Genomic DNA, 13,213 nt, shown 5'->3' with positions numbered 1-13,213 from the left:
GTATTTTCAGGCTTGGACAGTGCTCCTGCAATGCTGCCTCCATTAAAGGTCATTCCACTTGGTCCAGAGCTTGGTCACCCAGAGGTGGAGCATCGATGCCTTCACAGCAAGGAACGGGCAATAATGCAGAGTCTGGCCACCGTGGCCGAGCCTGGCACCCGTTGCTGTGATCAGTGCCTGTGGGCAGTGCCGTGGGCACAAAGGCCCCTGCAGGCAGGATGTGGGGGATGCTGAGCCCCCCGTGGGGTGGGAGGCACACTCGGCGTTGTGCAATGCTGCCTGGGCGTAGCTCGCTGTGTACCTGGGGCTGCCAGGAAACGGTGAGTGGCATGTTTCCTGTTTGCGAGCTGGTGGCTCTGTTTGTTGCTTGTGATTTGTGTCATGCTGAATTTGGATGGAAATTGGGATTTGGTTAGAAATACACACAAACAACCTCTTAAAGTGGTTGGGGTTTTTTTTGGAGTACAGTGCCTTTTTAAAAAGCACTCAGAACATGGGGAAGGAGTTTGCCAACACAGATTTTGCCTTAACTCCAGATTTCAGAATTATCAAGTTTATTAAAAGACTCCAACAATAGCAACAATGACAAACACTGGTGGGGAGAGGGCTGTCTCCTCAGTCCTGGGGAGTCACGTGGGACCCCCCATCCGTGCCCTCCCTCTCAAGCCAGCTCTGACTCTGGGCGATGTGGGGGCTGCAGGAAGCACCAGGCAGTTTCTGGGTGTTGTTTTGGGTCACTTCTCCCCGTCCCAGGACTCACCCCTCTCTGTTCTCCCCTAGGAAGCTGCACAGTGGGATGAAGACGTACGGATGCGAGCTGTGCGGGAAGCGGTTCCTGGACAGCTTGCGGCTGCGAATGCACTTACTGGCTCACTCAGGTGGGTTGGGAGGGGCTGCTGGGCTGGGCACGGGGGTTGCTCTGTCTGTCCACCCAGGATGCTGTGGCTGCCCAGCTCACACGTCTCCTCTGCAGCAGACACGTGCAGCGCCGGCTGCGCCCTTCCCCGGGCAGCACGTTGCAAACTTGTTCTCCAGTGCCCAGTAATTTGATTTATTTAAATTTTCTTTTTTGGAGTTTGTTTTCAGTTCCTTAATTGTGGAAATATTTTCCAGACTAAGCAGCTTGGAATAACAAACTCTACATGCCACGCAGCTACTCATGGTCAGCTCTGCTTGTAGCGTGAGCATTGTTTCCACCTCGGGCCCCCACCGCAGGTTCGTTAGCAAAACTGCAGAATTAGGCGTTCTCTGACTAATGAATCCAAGTAGCAGGTTCACAGGCTGCAGGGCCTTTAATTAAATAGATAGGGGAGGGCTGGAGCGCTGCACTGGAGGGAAGACTTGTGCTCTGCAAGTCCGTGTCAGCTGATGTTCCCCTTGGGGTGCAGTCCTGGCACAGCTGGGTGTCTGATGTGGGGACCTGGAAACAGCCCGGGCACCCCTGGACCCCAACACCATCAGGAGTCCTTGTCCTCCTGCTCTGAGGACAGATCTCTGGGGGGTAGCAGGTACTGTAGCCACAGATCTGCTTGCATGTAGCTTGGCAGTGAAGCTGTATTCTATTTTAAATGCTGTTATACACTTTTATCTATATTTTACCTGTTTTCATTTCTTTTTCCCCATTTCCTCTTTTTCCTGGGGTAGGGGGGCACTTCGTCCGGCCAGTTGCTGCTTTCTGATGTTTGGTCGATAATCCTGACCCCATTCCCATCCCACTGTTTTTTGGGCCAGGACCAGCTCCTCAGGGTGGCTGCAGACAGCAGCAGGTGGCTGGGGTGGTCCCTGGGATGCTGTTCCCCTGAGTGCTGGAGTTCAGATGCTGTTCCCCCCCGGCCCGGGGCTGAGGATGCTGCTCCCCCAGCAGTGGCACGCACGGCTTGTGTTTGTTATGGTCGCGCTGGCTCACAGCCTGTCCCTGGCAGGCAGCCAGCTTTGTGGGTACAGTATGTACAGTGAACGCTGAGCCAAGCTTGTCATCACACAGGATTAATTTTTTTTTTTTTTTTTGTAAATCCGGCGAGGACTGGGGGGGTGGGGAGAGCTCTGCCTCGAGCTCGCAAACAGCCGCTGCGAATTCCAGCGCTGTTATTTATTAAAGCAGGAGACCTTTGCACCTCTTCCCTCGCCTCCCCCCGCCGCCAGCCCTGGACACGGGGAGGTTATGCTGGAGCGGTGCAGGGCTCGTGTTCAGCTCTGAAGGCAGCTTTGCCTGCACACCAGTGGAGCCTGTGTTTAACTGGGAGTTTGCAGTGGGATGGCTTGTGTCCCCTGGCACCCTTCTCCAGCCCCAGTGCCAAAGGGCTTAAGGGGGTTAACATCTGCAGCTTCCCCATCCAGGTTGGCAAAGGGCTATGGCAAAGGTTCCTACTGAGGACCTGGTTGGGGAGCAGCCCTGGGGGCTGTGGTGCTCTGTGGTGGGCTGGGCTGAGCACACAGTGCTGCTGTGCCACAGCCTTGCAGGTGCAGGGTAAATACTTGGCCCCATGTTGACTCTCAGTATAAAGTGTAAATGTAAAGCCTGTAATGCCATGCAGAGTCTTTCCCTACCTGCTGCCCGCACTGCTGGCAGACAGACTCTCAGAGATCTCTAAGGCTGACGATGGAGAGTTGCCCTTCTCCCAGAAAAGCAAACTGTCAGGGAAGGTGAGGTGAGAGACCCAGCTTGTTGGTTCTGTGGTTCAGAGCATCACTGGTTTGACCAGGGAGGCTGGTCCCAGCACTGCTGCTCCCTCAGTTGCATCCTCGCCAGAGCTGATGCTCAGTGATGCTCATTCTCAGCCTGGGGTGCTGGTTACTCAGCACCTGCTGTGAGCTGGGTTTGTTCCCCAGGACAGGGAGGAGAGGGGGTTTCTGTCTGTCCCCACCAGCAGAAATGGCTGCTGTGGAGATGGCTGTGCTGCCCTTCTCCACTCTGGGCTGGGAACGGTGGGAACAGCCGATAGTGCGCAGGGATGCTCATGGGCTTCGTGGGGGACATACAGGCAGCAGCCCTGCAGACCCCTGCCCTGTTGCTTCACACCCTCCCTCCCCACCCAAATACGCTCCTCCATCATCAGGAGAGGCAGAAGAAAGCCCCGAGGTCCTGTTGGGGGATGGACGAGCTGTCCAGGGAGCAGGGGCTACCAGGGGAGTGGGGTCGCACGTGCTGGTAGGGATGGCACCTTGGACAGAAGGGGACGACACATCCACATCCCACCCTTGCCTCTGTCTGCCAGTGGAAGGCGAGGGGGCTCATCCCGGCCCATCCACCCCCAGCGAGCATCGCCCCGTCCCCTGGCGGGTGGGCTGTGCGGGCTCTGCGGGGCTGTGCGGGGCTGTGCAGGCTGTGGGGGCTCTGCGGGTCTGTGCGGGCTGTGCGGGCTCTGCGGGGCTGTGCAGGCTCTGTGGGCTGTGCGGGGCTGTGCGGGCTATGCGGGGCTGTGCGGGGCTGTGCGGGGCTGTGCGGGCTCTGCGGGCTGTGCGGGGCTGTGCGGGCTCTGTGGGCTGTGCGGGCTCTGCGGGTCTGCGGGTCTGTGCGGGGCTCTGCGGGGCTGTGCGGGCTGTGCAGGCTGTGCGGGGCTGTGCGGGCTCTGCGGGTCTGTGCGGGGCTGTGCGGGCTCTGCGGGCTGTGCGGGGCTGTGCGGGCCGAGCGCGCTCCGGTCCCCTCGCCCCGGCCGGTCCCGCGGCGCTCCCCGGGGACGCCTCCGCCCCCCCGGCCCGGCTGGCCGGCGTCCCGCGCTCGGTCCCGGGTGATGTCAGCGGCCTGCCGGCAGGTCTGGATGTTCTGCCAGCGTTCCCGCGTTTATGATCATCCGCAGATGTGCATCCAAGAACACACTGTACCCACAGCAGAAATTAATGCAGGCTTGACTGCCGGCCAAGCCGCGCACACGGGGGAGAGGAAGAAAGAAAACAAAAACTGTTTAATGCTGTTTATAAATTATACACTGGCTGATGAAAAATACATTTCTCTTAGCCCCCACCCCTCCCCTCCCCATCCTCTCTGCCTCAAGAGCCTGAACTGAGACCAGAAAATTATGGTTTGCTTTTTAGCTCCTGTTTTGGCCGGGTTCCTGGACCTGGCCGCTGGGTTGAAGCCAGCTTCTTGCTTCTCCCCGCCCTCACCTGATGAAATACGTTTATTTTTCACCCACCGTCTCTCAGCGCTTCCTTGGTTTGGCTGCCCCTTGTTATTGACGTTATTGACATTATTGACGTTATTGATGTTATTGATGGTGGGGTGCAGAGTGGGATGCCAGGACCCCTCATGCCCACCCCACGCATCCCGTGTCCATCCATCCCTCACGATGTCCGTGGCCATCACTGCCCACCTGCTTTCTGCTGGAGGGGGGAAACTTCCCAAACTTCCCCCCAGGCGGTGGTGCTGGAGACCCCCCTCACTTGGGCTGGGAGGCAAAAGGGGCAGGAGCCCCCCCGTCCCTGCCCACCCCTCCCCGCACGCTCGCCAGCCATTTACGCCGCTTTTGTGTTGTTTTTAATACCGCTAATGTTTATCATTTGCCCAACAGGCTTGACAGATTTTGTTTCCTGTCGAGCGGCGGCGGTGGCGGAGCCCCCCCGGTTGCCAAGGAGCCGCCTCCCCGCACCGTCACGGGCTGATTTGGTATTCCGCGCGGCGCCCCGCCGCATTTCTGTATGCAAGACAAAGTGTTTTGATGGAGGACGATTGCAGGAGTGTCTGGAGGCTGTTTGGAGTTTTATGGGCTGTGCAGTACGCGCCGTGCTCGCTCGCCGTGCGGGGCTGCCAGGGATGGGGTCTGTAATTTTTTCCCTGTGGAGAGGATGCTGCTGGAAAGAGTGGCAATGGCAGGGGCAGCAGGAAAGGGGGTTGTGTAAAAACCTGCCACTTTGGGATCCCAAGTCAATTATCATCATTAATAATTTTTATTATTATTTTTTTAAATGAAAATGCTCCCTGCTCCAGCAGTCCCTGTGAGGCGCAGGAGTTGGTGGCACTGCCTGGCCAAGGCTGGTGATGGTGTTGCTGCTGGCCACCACCTCAGCCAGCCCCAAGCCCCTGCTCCATCCCTCCGGGTGCTTTCCCAAGGCTCCCCAGGGCAGCCCATGCCACAGCATCCTTCTCAGACGAGTTTCCAGCACTCCAGCTAAGGTCCCTCCTCACTCTGTGCTGCCCACACCTCACTTTTTCTGATATTAGTTATCACCTTTCCGTGGCACTTTGGGAAGCAGGAGCTGAGGTTGACTCTCCAGGCCTGCTCTGCAGCTCTGTCTTTTTTAAGCCCTTCTTGGGTTTCTCTACAGTATTTTTTTAGCACAGAGATTTTCATGACTTGTCTCTTCCACTTGGGTGAAACAGGGGAGAAGGGAAATAACAATAACGATAATAATAATAATAATAATGGCAATAATAAAGATCCGAAAGCGGCTTGATGTGGGCAAAAGAAGAAAACAAGAGAATGGGATAGAGAACAGGCTAAATTTAAAATTGTAATTGGCTGACTTCCACAGGCTTGCGGGTGTTTTAATGACTCATAATAACTTCATTTAAAACCAGCTGAGCAGAAAATAGATTGGAGAGGAGCCTCAGGCCATTATGGATTTGTTTTTTTTTTTTTGACAAGCTCTGTTTTCGGCAGCCAGGAAGGCACTCGCAGAGGGCTCGGCTGCTGCGCTCCCCGAGTTGGTGGTCTGCCCAGCAGAGATTGTATAGAAGCTGGGCTGGCTCTCCTCTTTTTTTCCCTTTTTTTTCACTGATTAAAAATAGATGCCTTGAGGTATTATTTTAGCATCACTGTGGTTTGGTGCTTTTTTCTTTGCACTTCTGATGTGGTAAACGGAACATAAATAAAATTGTTTTTGAAATTACTGAATTAATTAGGTAGTAAAGCAACGGCAGTGCATAAATTTTCTTGCCGATTTTTTTTAATCCATATTTCCCCCCTCACATCTCCATCTTCTCACCAATTACAGCCTGTTAATAATATACAATCCCAAATTTTTATTAATCGCTTCTGCTGAGGGAGGGGATGTCACATTCTACTGATGGGGCCATTGTGCCAAGCCAGCAGTGGGGAAGGCTGGATCCTCCCCCACCCCTCTCCTCACCAATTTCCCATCTTCCTCCTCCCTTAGCCATCTTCCTCCTCCTCCAGAGGTGCTAGCAGTCCCTCTTTTTGCTTTATTCCTTCTCTTTTCCTGAGCTAGAGCTCAGCATGCCTCTTCCATAGCCCCACGGAAGTTCCTCCTCTCCAGTAAAGTAATTAAATGATGGGCATTGGGAGGGACTGTTGGGATGATGGTGGATAACAAGATGAACTTTGTCATCCAGCGCAGCGAGCTAGGCCTGGCTGGTTGGGAGGGAGCTGCAGCCCCTGCCCAAGTCCTGGTCCATGGGGCATCCCACTCCCAAGAGCCACCGTGCAGCCCGGCAGCCTGCTCCCTCACATTTCTTGGAGGGGAAATTAAATAATAGAGGCTCAAAAAGAGCTCCAAGATCATGAAGTCCAGCCTGAGTTCTGTCCCTCCTTGTGGCTTTGGTGGGCCTGCAGACCTGGGCAGCTTCAGCCTTGCTTGGGGGCGCATGGGGCGGCAGTGACCGCGCAGGATGGAGCAGCAGCAGCTCCTCGCCCGTTTGCACCAGCGACCTTTATTAGGCAGGGGCTGTAAATTTGCTTGTGCGGATATAAATGTACGGCAGGGGGCTGGTGCCAGCAGCAAGGCTCGCGCCGAAACACGGCCGATACTTGGCAGCACGCGGAGTCCTGTCCCAGCCCATCGATAAGATCATCTGCAGATATCTGTGCGTTGTAGGCGATACGAGGCGCTGGCTAAATATACCCTGCCCAAACCTGCGCCGATGGTTTCTGTTTAAAGCAGGGAGAAAGGAGGGGGGGAGAAGAGAGCCCTGCCATGAGCTCCGCTTTCCAACGTGTCCTGCTCCCTTTCATAACAAACAGCAAGCCGTGGTGGTTTTTTTTCTGAGCCCTGTTATAATAAGCTCAGATGTTGGATGACATTTTCCCAGTGACTCACATAGTAAAATTAACCTTGAACTATTTACATATTCAATCGCCGCCCTCCTCCTCCTCCCCCTCCCCGCCGGCGTGTGTACATTACAGGAATTCTGGCTCCGTATCAGTTTTTTGTTTTGCTGATGAGAAAAGAAAAAAAAAAAAAAAAAAAAAAAGAGAAAAAAAAACAACCTCCCCCCGCCTGGAGTACACATCTACTTGAGGGAAAGAACACGCAGTCCTGGCCTTTGGAAATTGGCAGGCGGCGTGCTGTTCCCGCGCTGATAAGAGGTACTGTAAATAAAACTGTACGGCAGCGCCTGCTGTAAATGCCCCGCGTCTGTACTCATTGTTCTGACAGCTCCGGCTTTTTTTGGGTCCGCTGTTTTGGTACACACTGTGCTTCCTTATGTAAGCCAGTGCGCCCGGCTCCTCCCTGCGTTCGCCCTGTTTATTTTCGCCTCGCCAGGAATTTTTCCTCCCCCCGTCCGCCCGCCCCCCAGCCAGATGCTGGCTGCCTTTGCCTCGCCGGGCTGTGCCTCCCCCGGCCCCTCTGGCCACGGCTTGCGGAGGGCACTGGCACGTCCCTGCTCCCGCTAATCCCATGTGGAAATGGGGGCAGGCAAAGCAAGCCCCGTGTTGAGCAGGACCGTGCTCGGTCTCAGCCCGCGGGTGCAGCGAGCCCCTCGAAGCGCGGAGTGCCCGGAGGGGCACAGCCCGCAGGGGCACAGCCCGGAGTGGCACAGCCCGGAGGGCACAGCCCGGAGGGGCACAGCCCGCAGGGGCACAGCCCAGAGTGGCACAGCCCGCAGGGCACAGCCCGGAGTGGCACAGCCCGAAGGGGCACAGCCCGGAGGGCACAGCCCAGGAGGGGCACAGCCCGCAGGGGCACAGCCCGCAGGGGCACAGCCCGGAGGCACAGCCCGGAGGGCACAGCCCGCAGGGCACAGCCCAGAGTGGCACAGCCCGCAGGGCACGGCCCAGAGTGGCACAGCCCGCAGGGCACAGCCCGCAGGGGCACAGCCCGCAGGGGCACAGCCCGGAGGGCACAGCCCGGAGGGGCACAGCCCGCAGGGCACAGCCCGCAGGGCACAGCCCGCAGGGCACAGCCCGGAGGGCACAGCCCGCAGGGCACAGCCCGCAGGGCACAGCCCAGGAGGGGCACAGCTGCTCGGAGGGGCGCGCACCAGCAGCCGCCCTGCCCGGGCAGAACCTGTTGCTGCCGCGGTTGTTGCATCCTCACGGATCGCGGGCTGCCACATCCTCGTGGATCGCGGCGCTGGGGCCGGCGGAGCTTTGAGTGGCGATGGAGAGCCATGGAGAGCCATTGCCTTGGCAACTGCGGGCTGCGCGCTGCCCGCGCCGAGTGCCGGGCGGAGGGCGGCCCGGCTGCTGCCCTATCGATCCGGCCCCTCGCTTCTCCCCATCCCGCACCTTCAGGGACACGCTCCGCACTCCTCCTCTCCCTGCTGTGCCTGGAGAGGGCACCCCCGGCAGCGCCGCATCCCAGCGCCCCACATCCCTGCTGGCGTGGTCCCCTGGCAAGTGCGAGGGAGCCACTCCGGAGCACCCCAAAGTTTGGGTGTGTTTGCCCCTTGGGAGCCGCCAGCGGCCCAGGTGCACTCGGGTTGTTTTGAATGCAAACTTGACATCGCAGCGAGGGCGGCGGGGAACAACATATGCACAGTAAACAGGCAGACTGTCATATTGATTAACAGATGAGACCTCTATTATCGATCAGCTCTTGGCGAGAAAATTTATCACTTTTAATTTCACCGCTGCCAAATATTTCTGCCTGCGAGCCAGCCGTTACCGAGACAATTTAAAGGCAAAGGAATTCTCTTTCCAATGCATCTTGTGATGCCTCTCTCCCTGTCGCCTTCTCTGCCCACCTTTCCCCAGACCCCACCCTGACTGTGGGCTGGAGGGCTCGGTGGGGTAGGAAGGAGAGGGCAGAGGCAGTGTGGACCCCTGAAAATGGGCAGCACAGCATTCTGCGAGGCAGTGCCCTCACCTTGAGTCCTGCTCTGGAACATTTAGTTCCTCACAACAGATGAATCAAACCTTGAAATGGGGCCGTGGCTTTGTCCCACAATGCTGTTGGATATGGTGTGTCATTAATCTGGTTTCTTCTAGAAGCTACTTATCTGCTGCTGGGCATCCTGGGTTTTTCCTTGCCCAAACCAGCAGCACATTGATTGTAATTTTCTAAGAATTGCCCCAAATCCCACATCTCTTTCCAATAGTCTGAGATGCCTCTGAGCTTCTTGCTCAGTTGTTGCATTCCAGCCACATCCCTCATCAGGTGCATCTTTGGGTACCAGCAACACCAGCCACGATGGGAAGGAACAGGAAACCAATTGCAATTGGATAAGTTGCAGTGCTAATGAAATGCATTGATATTGTAATGATTTTAAAAAATAATAATAATCTTTTCCTGGCAAGCAGCTCTGTATTTTGCTGTGATGTGCAAGGAACAGGAGCACAGGGCTGAATGAGGCACTGCTTTAGCTGGCTGCACAGGGGACACTGAACATGAAACCCCTCCATGCACGGGAGGGTTAATGTGCAGGTGCATGCTCAGGTGTGCATCCTTCTGTCCCTGGAGTAACGCTGCTGTCCCTCTCTCTCCCCAGCGGGTGCCAAGGCCCTGGTCTGCGATCAGTGTGGCGCCCAGTTCTCGAAGGAAGACGCCCTGGAGACGCACCGGCAGACGCACACTGGTACGTGGCCTCCCCTTCCACCTTCACTTAGGTGCAGGCTCTAACATTTGGGCTGCCTTTGTCACCCTTTGCCCAACAGAGAGCTGGACCTTCTGCAGTTCCTGCCTCTGTGCTGCCCAGGCAGCCCCAGCTCCTCCTACACTAAAGCACAGCCTAAGGCACCAGTTGGTGCAGTGCTGTTACAGCACTGCTCAGCATTAACATAGGCAACAATGACAGAACAAATGTGAGGTCGTTTGCCCCCTTTGCAAGCAAAGCTTGTTCCCGTCCAAACACCTCCCAGAAGTTGGTTTCTGCCATGTTTCTGCTCTGGCACTTCCCAACCCCTCAGTGATGCCACCATCAGGAACACAAGGATCTCTTCAGCCTCTTGCAAAAGCTGCCGTGCTTGGGAAAGGTTTGCCTGGGGGAATTCACAGCCGGGCAGACCCAGGTGGAGCCCTTCACCCTCCAAATCCAGACTGGAGCAGGACAGAGCGCCTGCTCCTCCTGTGCTATATTGGGAGCAGTTTAACTGAGCACAGGCTCATCTTTCAGTGCTGAAAGCCCTGATAGAAATGCCACTGGCAGTGAGTTTGTGCTCGGGGCTGGCACAGAGAACCCGCCCGACTTCACGCTGGGGGTGTGAGGACGGATGCAAAGTGCTGTGTCACCGGCTGCCACCAGGTCATGGAGCTGTGCTGGCCAAACACCACTCCATAAATCTTAAAGTACTTGCCCTCCCTGTCCATGCCCTTACAGCTGGAGGCTGGGTTTGGCCATTCCAGGTCTGTTTTGAAGCCCTCTATGCGTGGGCTGAGGAGACAGGCTGTGAAGGGCAGCCAGCACAGTGAGGGACTGGCTGCACAGGGCTGAGCAGCCCAAGCCCAGGCAGGGGGGTCAAAGTGGCCAAGTAAAAAGCAAATCGCAGCTAGCTCCCCCTTTCCTTCTATTTCCCAGACCCACTGAGCATCATGGGCTCACAAGTGGGAGCCCAGCCATGGAGCTGAATGATGCCTGCACCCCAAACCATCCTGCAGATGCAGAGCAGTTTGGCTAACAACCCTGACATTCCTGTAGGGATTGAACCTGCTTTGGCTGGTGAATCCTTGGGGCTGGGTTGTGCCAAAGCTCAAAGATCAATGGGCAACCAGAGCAGGGGGACACAGTGACCCAAGGGGAGCTTGTCATTATTGCCTCCAGCTGCTTTGAATGATGGTAACACAAAGCCAGGCTGTTGTACATGTGCTGCATCAAGCACTGCTCATCTCCACAGCAGAAAACTAACACCCCACTTCCTGAGGCAAGGCAAAAAACAAGAATAAATTTAAAAAACAGTTCCTACTTGTAAGCACGGCGCTGGCAGGGCTGTGTGCAGCCCCATAGACACGGGGCTGAGACGCCCTCTCCGGGTGTGCACTGTCCTTGGCCCCCGTCCCGCTGCAATAGGAAAAGCAGCAACTGTTTTGGCTCATCTTCCAGAAGCACAGGCTTGGTGCTGGGGAAGAGAGCATGGAAAATTCCTTACCCTTCTCCTCAAATGTAGAGGAAAAAACAGAATGCATTGAGATGGCAGCCTGAGTAGCCCCAGGCAGCACCGCTGGGAGTCGGGATGCGCACACGAGCGGTGCTGGTGCTAACGGGCTTTGGGCTCGTGCCGACGTTTATAAATATCAGAGGTGACTCGTCTCGAGTTTCCTCCCGTGTGCCAAGGCAGTTAGCGCACGGCAGCCGGTGTCAGTCAGCAGGACAGCGCAGATTTACTCCTGACCCAGTTTCGCGTGGGCATGAGCAACACCCACTATAGAGCACGTTTGCATCAGCAAGTAGTTGGAGTTTTTGATTTGTGGGGTTGGCATGCCCCCGGCCGCGCCACTAAGGATGGAGCAGGACCCTTCACACTCCCTTGCCCCCATCCCCTGGATGCATTCCCTTCCTACATCCCATACTCTCATCCTCATATCCCTCGTATCCTCTGTCCTGAGACACCGGTAGCAGAAAATAATTAATAAAACCAACATGTAACTGAAAATTGAAAAGCTCTATATCTCCCCCCCTTTTCTTCCCCCCTGGTTTTTTCTTTTGCTGGGATGTTGGTAGCGTTTTGATTTAATAGTTGGCCAAACACAAGGGTCTATTTTATTCAGAGTTTACAGGCCTCAGGGCTGTTATTCCTCCAAATTTAATAGCATTGAAATTGCAGGGTTGGCGATAATTTGCCTATCACTTTCTGCTCTCCCATTGATGTTTATTGTCAGCGGGATGGAATCTCAATCCGATTCACTTAGATAACATGTCTGTTAAACATTTAGATAATTGTGCCATCATTAACTTGTCACATTATTTTAGAGATTCAAAACAGTCGTGCAGTATAAGCGGAGGTACAAAGGGAGAAAGATCTGGCGCGTGAGAGCAGAACCCGGGAGCAGAGGTGGCAGGATGCCCCCGCGCTGTCTCCCATGGCAAGCGTTGCTCAACGACCGCACGGGGATTTTTAAAAATTTTTAAATTATTTTTGCTTTTTATGCCAGTGCTCTTGGTGTTTTTCCATAGAAGAGCATCCCAGCAACCCCATAACTGTCTTGGGTTTGCCAAGGAATGCGTGGGAGCCCGGAGGAGGTGGAGGGGGCATTGCGCCGGAGCTGTCACACGGGCACGCACCACCCCTGTTCTTGGCAAATGTACATCGAGTCAAATTTATTACATATTTGTCTTATCTCCTCACATTTGCTTTGCTTTCTCTGTCTCAAAATGGTTCCAGCCCAAAACCTTGCAGTGATGCTGCAGATGTATGGCACACTGCTACTTCCAGTGTGGAAATGACAGATTTTGAGCAAGTGGAACATAACACGTGAGTTTGGTGATGTGAGCTATAAATCACACTGAAAAACAAATTCTGTTTGCCTCGCACTCGGTGTGGCACCATGATTAATGGTCAGGCCAGCGCTTCACTGGGATGCTGGCATGACTCTGCCAGTGGCTGGGGCTTGTCTCAGTGGTGCCACTGGCCACCAACAGCCATCTGCAATGTCCCTGCTCCAGCAGCAGATTTGGGAGATGTTGTTTGTGGCTTGTCCTGCTGCATCCTCTTCCACAGTTTGATCAAAGCAATGGCACAAGCAGCCAGCACAAGCAGCTGGCACACTTCCTTACCAAAACCAGCCTGGCATCTTCCTGGGCTGCCTGTGCCTTTCTGTTACTGTTTCGCAGGACTCAGGAGGGTTTTCTGAGAGCAACCCAATGAGACTTTGGGGGGAAATGCCTCTGGATCGTGCTTTTTCTCCATAGCTAGAGATAACGCACTGTAGCATTAAGTATGCTTAGAGGTAATTATCCCTGCGCAGCCCCGGCGGGGGAGGGTGTGCTGGCGATGCCGTGTGCGTGGACAGTCGATGCTTCGCACATTTTCTCTTGGTGCAAGAGTGGATTCTGGACGCTCAGGTGCCGGCCCCAGCTCACAGAGGGTCTGGGGGCAGTGGGTCCTAGGGGTGCAGCACAGAGCCCCTTTGTCTGACAGTAATGTCCTGTGACAGCACTTGA

At 55.4% G+C, this 13,213-nt stretch overlaps 1 protein-coding gene across 4 annotated transcripts in view; it reads left to right on the top strand.

Annotated features, from left to right (window-relative positions):
* ZBTB16 (zinc finger and BTB domain containing 16) overlaps window positions 1-13,213 on the top strand; it is a 54,287-nt gene that overhangs the window by 26,038 nt on the left and 15,036 nt on the right. For all 4 annotated transcript variants that reach the window (XM_064732098.1, XM_064732099.1, XM_064732096.1 and 1 more), the window contains exons 3-4: window positions 781-878; window positions 9,608-9,694. In XM_064732098.1, coding sequence (XP_064588168.1) covers window positions 781-878; window positions 9,608-9,694 — 185 coding nt within the window. The remainder of the gene's footprint in view (window positions 1-780; window positions 879-9,607; window positions 9,695-13,213) is intronic.

The sequence above is a fragment of the Zonotrichia leucophrys genome, chromosome 24 (genome assembly GCF_028769735.1).
Source record: "Zonotrichia leucophrys gambelii isolate GWCS_2022_RI chromosome 24, RI_Zleu_2.0, whole genome shotgun sequence".
NCBI classification, from domain to species: Eukaryota; Metazoa; Chordata; class Aves; order Passeriformes; family Passerellidae; genus Zonotrichia; species Zonotrichia leucophrys.
Note: the sequence above shows the minus strand (reverse complement) of the source record. Positions and strands in the feature narration are given on the sequence as shown.